This window comes from Plectropomus leopardus, chromosome 15 (assembly GCF_026936395.1).
Source record: "Plectropomus leopardus strain MGB_pleo_1.0 chromosome 15, ASM2693639v1, whole genome shotgun sequence".
NCBI classification, from domain to species: Eukaryota; Metazoa; Chordata; class Actinopteri; order Perciformes; family Serranidae; genus Plectropomus; species Plectropomus leopardus.
Genome location: NC_142190.1, coordinates 33,279,804 through 33,291,264, shown reverse-complemented (window position 1 = coordinate 33,291,264; position 11,461 = coordinate 33,279,804). Strand labels below are relative to the sequence as shown.

The 11,461-nt window shown below is 41.0% G+C and overlaps 1 protein-coding gene across 2 annotated transcripts in view; it reads right to left on the bottom strand.

The window, feature by feature from the left end:
* nova1 (NOVA alternative splicing regulator 1) overlaps positions 1-11,461 on the bottom strand; it is a 37,855-nt gene continuing 26,394 nt past the window's right edge. Inside the window, exon 4 of one of the 2 annotated variants that reach the window (XM_042499766.2) lies at positions 1-11,299. In XM_042499766.2, coding sequence (XP_042355700.1) covers positions 10,280-11,299 — 1,020 coding nt within the window. In that variant the 3' untranslated portion in view covers positions 1-10,279. The remainder of the gene's footprint in view (positions 11,300-11,461) is intronic. The other variant, XM_042499767.2, reaches the window with a different exon arrangement.

Here is an 11,461-nt window from a genome sequence, read left to right as displayed (position 1 = left end):
CTCAGTCCCTTTTTTTCTGTTGCCTCTGACTATTGAGCTGCTGAAATGTGCGAATCTCCTGAGTGTGACATTAATCAGTCTAACCTAACCCTAGCTGTTAACATTAATCTTCAATTATAAGCATGTTTTAATTTAAAAAATAATATAATAATGAAACTACATATGATGTGCTTCATGTGTCTTGGTTATTGACTGCTATTTAGCGAAATTCAGAGTTTTGTCTCTCCTTATAATGTATTCAAATGGCCCTCCAGACACTTTCGGGAACTATTCGAAGCCTCCATTGGTCACGTGACAGCCGAGCATTTTGAACTTCCCTTGTCACTAATCTGTTTGTTCTAGTGCACTAGGTAGACCTACTGGTTAGCCTATCATTATGGGTGTAATGTAAATTATATGGTAATTATGAATAGGCAAATTTATTTTTGCTAATAATATGTTGGATTCATGCTCATGTGTACACGTGTATAGATTTTAATATGTGAAAAAACCCAAAGCTTAAATTATTAGCTCTTTTCACAGAGATTGAGCTATAGGGCTGATATGAAATCCCTTGCTTTACACCTCCTCCACATTTTTACATGGAACCAAACAATGGCGGCATCATGGTGCTCCAGTACGTGATTTGAGACGGCATGCAAACACTGCAGAAGCAAAAGGGACGTGATGGCCCTGAAATGTAACACAACAGTGCTGGCCTGTAGTGTGACATATAACATGTCTGCAGAGCTTTATAAACAATAACAATGGCTTAACATGTCAATCACAATCATTTACCACAACTATTATATGGCAGCTGATGTCGTCCTCCGCTATTGGGGTAATGAGCTCCAGAATCTAATTTTCTTCTCAATTTGTGGACATTTTCAGCTGGTGTTCTTCCTCTTTGAGCCAGCTGCTAACTGCTGCCAGCTGCTTTTTAATTCTCCATAGGTCACACACCCAATGCATTGTCAAAATGTAACACCTATAATGTCCTTAGTCCTCTTTTGTCCCTTTAGAAAGACATTGTTTTAGTACTGTTCATACGTCCACTGGTTTACAGGGATAATTCTGATTTTTGTAAGTAGGGTTGTATAAGGCACTTATCCATAGTCACTATATTACTTGGAGTGGTCAGTCTGCACACCCTTTAGAGAAGCAGGCTGGAGTCTGACACAGAAGCTAAACAATGAACTGCTGGAGGGGTCAGCAACAAAATGCATTATTGAGAGTATTTTTACCGCTTTACTCAATGTCAGACAATGATTTTTAACAGGGAAATAGAGCTGTTATTGCACTATTTTCAGAGTCAGACTCAATTGACAAAAACTGCAGCTTCAGTTTGTTTGTTTGTGTTGTATGAATTTGTTAATTATAAACTAAACCTTTAAAACCCCAGTCACACAATTCCACTAACTAACTAACTGATCGGAGCACCAGCAGACTAGTAGCTTCTGTGTTCAGCAAACTAAAATTACAGATTTTCTCAATGGAGTCTGGTGACTTTGACAAGAACATAGATGGGGAGCTGAGGCTGCTAACTGTTTCCCTATCAAAAGGCTGCCTAAGGGAAAACTGAAGCACTGAAAATACTTTTAGTGTATTATAGACTCAAATTGATATATACTTTTTAGGTGGCTAAAATATGTTTTGTTCCTGACCCCCATTTGCAGCAGTACATTGCTTAGTGTGTTGGACTTCAGCCTGCTTCCCCAAATATGGATAGCGCAAACCATCATTTTATGTATGTAATACACTGATTATGGATAAATACCTCATCCAACCCCACCTCAAAAAATCTGAACTATGGGGCACCTGGTGGCTCAGTGGATAGAGCGGGTGCCCCATGTTTGAAGGCTGTGTCCTTACCGCAGCGGTCACAGATTTGGTTCTGGCCTCGGCCCTTTGCTGCAATTATCCCCTCTCTCTTTCCCCCTTTCAAACTCGTGCTGTCCTATCAATTGAGTGCAAAAATGCCCCAAAAACTAAACAAATAAATAAATATGAACTATCCCTTTGAACAACAACAAGTGTGTCCGCCCATACCAGGATCCCTTATTAACTACCGCCCAATCTCTAACCTCCCCTTCCTTTCTAAAATCCTGGAACGCATTGTCGCCACACAACTCCAATCCCATCTCCATGCACATAACCTGTACGAACCCCTCCAATCTGGTTTCTGTCTCCTCCACAGCACAGAAACTGCTCTTCTCAAAGTACTCAACGATCTGCTCACCTTTGCTGACACTGGTTCCCTCAACATCCTCATCCTCTTCGATCTGTGTAGAACGACCTTGAGCTTAAAAAAGGGCACTATATAAATCCAATGCATTGTTATTATTATAAATTATTATTACCTTTTATACAGAACCCTGAGGTAGAATAACAGTGTGGAATTTCCACCCTGAAGAGGCACAGCAAAAATGGGCAGAAATGAAATGATGAAGCAGAAATTTGGTGGGGCCCCCTGTAGTAATTCTGAGGACCCCCTGTTGAAGACCCAGGCCTTACAGGCTTAACCACATTAAATAAATGCTCATGTTTATAAATGGGTTCTGACCAAAGTCACTCTATGGAAACAATTCAACCTTTTGAAGCTGAATAACATAATCAGCTACTAAATGTAGGATCTATTATCGAACAGTCTGCCCTTAGTAAACTATCAAATCAATTCATGCAAACCAAGGTTGAAATTTGCCGCTTTTCGCCAAATAACTGCCGTTCTGATTTCTCAATATGATCATTGTGTTCATGTAAACATGGCCCTCGTTCACATCTAAAATGTGCTCACATTCAGCACTCCACAAAAAAATGATCTATTCATCGAACATGTTGGTTGCAATTATATAAACACTCGACCCTTCACTCAAGTGAGAGGGACAAGGTGGAGAATAAAAGGAACAGAAGACAAGTGATGTTAAAATGAACATTTATAATGACTCTTTGTTGCCGTCGCAAAAATAATCTTTAAAAAACAATTCAATTATTAACACTGAAATGCTGACTTCACTGGTAGTCCACGAGTCATAAAACACAACTCACTGAATTTCTTTTACAAACACAGTACTACAGTTACATTAAATAGTCATTACCGTTAAATCTATTAATGAATAATGCTCAAATAAACTAATAATAAAAACAATGACACTTTTAAAATCCTCTCATTTCCTCACCATAGTAGCTGTTGTCTTTTTACCAACAGTGTATCATTTAGAAAATATACTGCTTCTGAGATGTTTCTCTGACAAAAGCAGAAAACAGACTGGCAGCATAACAATAATGGGACATGAGCTCAAACATTGTACAATTAGGGTGATGTTTTTCAAGGGGAGTGGAAATGGGAGGTAACCATTCCAGTGATCTAACATTTAGTTATGTAGGCTGGCTGCCTTTTGGCTCAGTATGGAATTATTTGGCACTCTTGCTGACAAATATTTGCCATAAAAAGTTTTCACACTTTTTCTAAAATGGCACAAGAAGACATTTTCCTCTCTTTTCGGAATATATTCAGAGGACTTTTTCATTTTAAAAGACATATAAATGCTGTCCTAGAAAGCCCTTTAGGTAGTTAACACTGGACTTTCACAGATTCTCCTCATCACAAACGAAAGACAAAACCGTTGTCATTGATATCAAAGAGAAATGTACCCAATCAACAAAACATCACCGTTCTTAGGTTGGAATATTTGATCTTATGCTGTCAGTCCATTTTTTTCTGAGATGGAAAGAACAGAGGGTTAAATGAAGTCAAACCGAACCCGGAAAGAAAATTTATGACATGAAAATGATTGCAAGGTACTGGCATGCTTTCTTGAGTTTACACCTAAGCAAGCGTTCAACCCTGCAGAGTAGTCCAGATAACCAGGAAACAAAAGAACAGTCTGGCAGAGTTTGACAGATAAAGTGGTGTAAAATATCCAACACATACATGAGTTCTTGGTGATGGAGAAGTTAACTAAGTTCATGGGAGGTTCAGAGGGTCAAAGACAAAAATGGCCTCATGTCGGGTTGGCAAAGAATCACGTATTTTCTCAGACGAAAGGGCTCAGAAATACCTTAATCCGTTTAAAGGGCGGACACAGTAGCAGGTGCTCAGTGTGATGGAACACAAATCGTGATGTCATGTAGGCTGAGAGAGCGACACTCGAGGTTTAAAGAGAGGAGTGAGCAGTCTTAGCCAGTTTGTGGTGTTGAAAATCAGTCCTAGCCTTCTTGTGAAAGGGCTCCGTGGGGGCGGATGAACGTCCAGGACACATTTGAAGTGAAACTAAAAACAAACAGAACTTTTGGAATGATTCTGTAATTTGTTTGGCATTCAGATGTGAAGCAGTAAATGCAAAGACAGGGGTCTGTGACAGAAACTAAGGAGAGAAATATCACTCATGTAACAAGGCCTTTACTACTCAAAGTCTAATAGGTTTCCTCTGTGATTATTATCATGTTGAGGTGGCAGAGGCATCTTCATTTTGCTGGTGCCGATTATGTCTCTCAGATCTGACTGTTCCATCAGCCAGACTTTGAGCTTCCATCCCTCAGTACCTTCAGCCCAGTGCTTCAATCTCATTTGCTGGAAAAACCATTTTGTAATTTAAAACAAAAGAGGATGCAAAGGGGAAAAAAAGTGTTTAGATCCCTCCTGGTCCAGTGATTGACATAAACCTCTGCTGAAGGAAATGTGAAGGAGAAGCCTTCCAGTGAGGAAAGAGGTGCTACTTTTCTATTCTGTCTGAGACTCCAGCCCTTTCCATCATTCATGAGACCCAACAGGATCGGGGAATAAATAAATTAAAGATACATCAGAGCAACAAAGAATGGCAAAAAATAATAATAAATAAACTGTTGAAACTTCATTTTACACCCAATATGACCCACTGATCAGTAAAGTGCATTTATGCAACACCAAACAAACAAGATAATGTTGACAGCGAATCGGAAGTTGTGTTCAAACATGTGGTTCATGACTCTGGCCGTGGGAGGCCTACCTGACTATAGCTGAAATCTGTTATTGACATAGATATTAACTCTACATGTATTTGACATTCCTGCCCTGAATTTACATTAAAGACTGATAACATTCGACAGAAATCAAAAAAGAGTAAATGGGTACATTCATAGATTAGATCTGGGCTTTCGAGCTGTGACGTAAACAAATTTCAGAACATGATGGGACAGGTTCTATGAGGTTCATCCTGTTTGTAAAAGATGTCTGATATCCTAAAAAAAAAAACACAAGGAGCCAATGCACTGATTAACATTTTCACGTTTGCTTGTTTCACATTTTTAATACTCCTCACTGTACCTAAAAATCAAAATATCTTCTCTGATGATGAGACATGAACTTGATTCATGAGAATTTGATCTAAGGTGTGTGTGTATGTGTGTGTGTGTGTGTGTGTGTGTGTGTGTCTTTTATTTTTCGGGCCAACATGACAATAATGAGCTCCCTCCCAACTCACAACATAAAAAACAACTCTTCAAACATGAGGCGAGTAAACTTAAGTGCTTTACATTTGACTGCATGCAGCGTTATGTCTTTGAATGTTGCGAGACACCTCGCAAATTTTTGTAATTTTTTTTCCTCCATAATTTTACTTTGATACCATGCAATAGAAGACGTGCAAAAAGATAACACCTAACTCCACAAACACATTTTTGATTGTTAATGGTATGTTATGAATGCTTATAACATGTTATGCTTAGTCCATGCTGGCCTATAGAGACATTTGTGAGACAGCAGTACTTAAGCCACAGGTCAAACAAACACACAAGGGATGCATGGAGTGTAAAACAACATGGATCCATAAAAATCACAATCTTTAACTCTTACTCTATGTACCTATGGGATAAAACAATGCACAAAAAGTTCTTTGTCCTTTGTTTTCTTAAGTCATGTATTTGATTATCTTTTCTTAACTTAAAAGACAATGTTTGATTGGCACTTGATCAGCACTTCTAAACAAGTTATTGATATCTAACATTTGATCGCACATCTACAATTTCAGAAGCTGCGGAGGTCTAGTTTGGCACAGGTTGTACTATGGAGTCTATTATTACTTTTACTATCTTACCAATACTGTATAGTATTCTATACACCTCGTTTTATGCTCCAGCCTTTTAGAGCATGTTTCTAATCAACAGACCAGACATCTTTTCAACTAAAATATTTTGTATAGTTTACTTATCAAATAGCAGCATTTTCATAACTTACAAAAAGTACATGTAAACCTATTCATTCAAAATCTTAGTAATTTCAAAGGTTCATACAACAGACATAAAACACAAAACAGGACAACATGCTACTATATTGCTTCCAATATTCTTTACATTTTCTTACTGTCAAACTAAATCATCAATGACAGAAATATGGACACCACCGGTTGATGATGAGTCATCATAATGCACAAACAAATCGCAAAGCTAATCTTAATCAGGCTTAGTTGGCACTCTCATCATCCACACAAATATAACATAGTTCACATTGTATCGACAACGCTGGACTGCATTTGGACTACAAACTAGAATAGCTACAATAAAGTACATATAGATCATATGACATGACATATTGTATTCCACAGAAATGAATTCTAGTCATTTTCAGATAAGAGGATATGCATAAAGGATGTCATTGTTTCGGCTTGAGGTCACAAACAAGTTCCCACCTTACTCGCTATCGTATGCATTCTGTCCTACCTATGCTTTGTTTGGAGGCTGAAACTGGAGCTCAGTTTGCTCAGCCAACATTTGAATATCTATTCAACCAAGATTTGCCTTCTTTTGGAAGAAAAAAACAACAACTTTCTCTTCCCTTAAAAGGCCATAGTTCACGGTCTAAACTTGTTGAAATCCTGCTGTTTCTTCTTCTAGAGGGAATTTGATCGTTTGAGCTAACGTTGCTGGTTGGTCTTGTGGGTGTCACAGTTTTGGAGGCAGGTGTTTTTCTGTGCATTTTAGCCTTGTGAACTCTACGGCCTGGGAAAATATTTTCATACCCTTATGACTTAGTGCATAACTCCCACCACCAGCAGCACACCCAACACACCACCCATGAGAAGACAAGACAGGAGGAAGGAGAAAGAGGGGGAGAGCACAGTGTAGGAAGAAGCACAGACAGGGGTCAGGACACAGGAGGAATCTCAGAACGGTGAGAAACAGCAACATGCAGGGGAATCAAATGTTGAGAGAAAGAGGAAAGTTAATGAGGGGCCGAGAGAAATAGGAGCCGATTTGGCACAATGTAATGATCAGAGACCTTTCAAGGAGAGCTCTCTGCAGTCAAGCAGTCCAGTTGCATTGATAAAACATCCCCTTGTTTTGTGCTTGTTTCTTCTTATTATTATTAGTATTGTTATATGCTAAAATCTCGGGCAGTAAAAGGTTATCTAATGCTATGATTTCATTAGTGGCCAGATTGGAGTTATGGATGACTGTGAGCCTGTTTAGACCTGGTGTTAGCGTACGTTTCTGAGATCCGTACACATCGCCAAGACACGTCGCCGTTTACACCTGCACCTATCATGCATCTTTAGCTATTACTTCTATACTTTTGCTAGCTGCTCTGTAGCATACTCGCTACTCACGTTAGCAGTTGTGTCAGTACAGATGGAGATATCGCTTTCTGTAAAATTCAACACGTCTCCTTCAACAGGGCAAGTCAATGGATAGTCATGCAATACTCCGTCCAACTCGCCATAAAATGGGTAAGTTACAAAACATTACCACATTGTCACAAAAACAACCATCACGTCCTGCAATGATGACGTCCCGTCCAGGTTTCGACTACAAAACATACGTGGTCAAATGCATCCCAGACCCCCTCAGCATGAAATGTGTCTTGGTTAAACGAGTATTTAGCACTATCCAGTTGTAATCAGATCACCCGAGACGCATGTTGATGCTAGGTCTAAACAGGGTGTGTGAAGCCTTCCAGACACGTAGTGAAAGGAGAGATTTCAGTTAGGAAGAAAGGCTCACTGTTGCAATTTCCACACATAATGTTCAGACACAAAGAGTTGTTTCAAACACTTTCATATACGTTCAAACATGACTTATGAAAATGAAAAGGCTGTTCAGTAAATTTTCCCCCAAAAAACGGGAGTGCTTCTGATTTTCTGGGACACTACTCAGCACCAACCCTCACAGCCAGCCGTGGACTCAGGAAGCTGATCATAGAGCTTGGGTTGATGGGGACAATTGAAAGATGTCTTTAGAGTGGGGACGAAATAGGACTGGAGAATACAATGCAGGAAAAAGTGTGGTGGGAATAATTTTCTGATCAGAAAACGTCCGCTAATTTAAGTGCAGTGCATTGGTACTGGTAAACAGAAACATCACAAGACGCTGGAGTATAAATGTTCTTGTGGATATATCCCTTCTGTCAGTATTGGTAGGTCTTGTTTATGTGACATAGATGTGCACATTAAAATATACTCACATCCCAGCAGGGACAGACAGATTTACATTGTGTTCTTAATGTCTCACAGTGCAGTCTTCAGAGACCCAGTGTACTCAGGATGAACACCATGGATAGCAGCACAGAAGGAAGCCAAGGTAATCTTCAAGTGCTTGGAAATGCTCTAGACAATTAGCCTCCCTGCATTAGACAAACAATTGCCCATAAAAGACAATGATGCCAAAACATTTCATGATGTTTTATTACGTGCTCCACCCGCAGTTAGTGAGCGTGAACGTGTTTTGGGAACAATAACAGGCTGCCTGGATGAACTGAAGTATTGTTTGTTTTTTGTCTTGATGCAAACTGGGAAGGAAGGCTCATGGAAAAAATGAGTCCAAACCTTCGTTTCAAGTGTTTTTATTCTACTTCCCTTTCATTGGTGTGTGTCTCTTGACTATTTGGTACCCTTAATGTAAAGGCAATAGTTTCTTTGTTCACAGATATTGGTTCATACAGCTTTTCTTATCAAAATGCTTTTGTAGTGCTTTGTTCCCTTTGCCAACTGAACTGGTTAGACACTGCTTTAAGGTAGTCTGAGCTTTAAGTTTGGGAGTTACAAATGTGTGACTAAGGCAAACATAATGTCAGCATATGGCCAATTTTTAGAAAAAAAAAGACCTGCTTTGGGAGCGAGGATGGACTTGAGATCTAAAGAGTGGATTGCTTTCCATCGTGAAAGGTTGAAATCAATCCTTTTTCATTAGGTGAGAAGCTGGGTCAGATCCAATGGGCTACTAATGGCTGGACGACACATCAGCTTTTTTAAATCAAGACAAATAGTCGCCAGAGAGATTCTGATTTCATGGTAAAGATATAAACCTAATCCTATAGCACCAAGAAAGGGTTGAACAACATATTTGTCTGTGTGTGTTTGTAGCTGTGACTGAATATGCAAATATGTTTCAGTGTTTGTGGGAGCATTATATGTGTGTTCATGTAAAATATATTCATACATTCCTGTGTGTCTCCTCTATCCTCTCACATTGATTATTTAACCCCTGAACTATACTTGCAGACAGCAACAGTGAAGTTCAGTCTGGGTTTGAGTTATACATTTCTTTCACTGCAACACAATATTTGATCCCTGTAAATAAAAAATAGCAATAGGCTAATATTGTTTTTACATTCAGATCAACCTGCATTCACAGGTTTAAAGAATCTATTTGTGTTTGAATGAGACCATGTCAATAAATAAAGGATGAAAAGATAAAATACCCAAATTTAGAAACTTCAATTATGATATGAGCCAGAATTCAACATATGTCAACATAGATATGATTTCTTTAAAGAAATTATACTCAGATTGCTTCCCCATAGACTGAGATGACCAGGTGCTTGTCATAAAACCTCTCCCCTGTTAACAATGCCGACTGCATTATATACAAAGAGCAAGGTTTGTAAAACAGCTCTATCAGCTGGCTGGAACTTCATCTGACACGCTCAGCTCACCGGGAGCTGAGCTTTGCAACTGAAATCAAAACCAACAAAACCCAACAAAAAAAAAGGAAAACAGCTATGAGGTTTTGGAGGAGGGTGAAACCCTGTGGCCTCACCCTTGAATCTGCAGCTTGGCAGTGGACCAGTTCAGCTTACTCTGATCACCATCGTCAAAAGGACTCGACACAAACTTTTAAAAAACATCAGGACGTCAGCCCTAAAAACACATTCACATATCACACACACTTATCTTGGTTGTCTCCCCCACCTCCTCCTTTGTGATTCTCTCATTTGATACTGAAATATTGAACAGATATTTGGACGTTTCTTTTTTCTATTCATCGTGACCCTCTCAATTCCCTTCTATCTCTGTCTTCATCCTTTCCTTCTTTCCTCTTCTTTTTCCTTTTAGCCCACTTTCTGTGGGTTGGTAGCGCGCACGCCCTGCTCGTACGTGATCCGCTGGCTGATCAGATACTGCGCTGCTTGCGTAGCGGCTGGCGACCCTGTTATGGTAACTTTACGGTTCCGAGTACCAGGAATGAACTCTCCCTTTTTGGAGATCTGGATGCGGGCCCCTGTTAGCTCCTGGTACTCTACCAGCGTTTTCCCTCCTTTCCCCAAAATGGCACCAACCAGATTCTCGGGGACAGCAATTTCAACAACGTCCTTGGCCCCATCCGCCAGCTTCTCTGTTGCCAGTAGGGAAGAGGCCATCAGTGGGGATGAAGCATTTAGGTAACCATTGGAAGCCCCTGTAGCAGCTGCTAGAGAACCCAGAGAGAACCCCCCGAGGCCTGTGGCAGGGTGGCCAGCACTGCCGGAGGCGTCGCTGGCGTACGAGGCCAGCAGGTTAGCTGCAGCAGCAGCAGCCGGGTTAGCGCTAGCTGCTACTGCAGCAAGGACCCCAGAGGCAGCTGCAGGGTTGAGGCCCAGACCCAGGGTGTTAGTGTTGTAGCCGTAGCTGGCCAGCGTGTTGAGAGCTGAGGTGATGGCCAGCAAGTCGTTGCCAGAGAAGCTGGACATGGCGGCAGGGAAGGCGCCCATTCCTGTCAAGCCGGCCTGGCCCAGAAGGCTGGAGGCAGTGGCAGCAGCTGCGGCTGCGTTAGGCAGCACCTCGGCCGTGTTAGCGTAGGGGGAGCCGGTGGGATTGGAGTTGGCCACCGGCCCCGAGACGTTGGAATAGCTGATGTTGAGGCAGCTGCTGCTCTGAGGGTCCTCCTGTATCTTCTGCACTATGATCTCCACAGCCTTGCGGTTCTGCTCCGGCTCCCCACTGATGGTGACCACACGCTCCTGCAGGTTGATGCCCTCTGGCTTCTGGGAGAGCTGCACCCAGGCCCCTGACTGCTCCATCACTGCTTTTACTGTGGCTCCGCCCTTGCCAATGATGAGCCCAGCTGTGCTGTTGGGCACGATCAGTTTGGCCTGCAGAGAAATAGAAAGATTGAAGTAGCAATAAAAGGTAAAAAAGTGAAGAATTAACAGCAGAAATGGTTGACAGGAAGAGGGATACCTCTCACTGAGTCAGAGTACTATACCAGCCCCCGCTTTACTCAGCGATTTGTTAATCCCAGGGGTTTAGGCTGC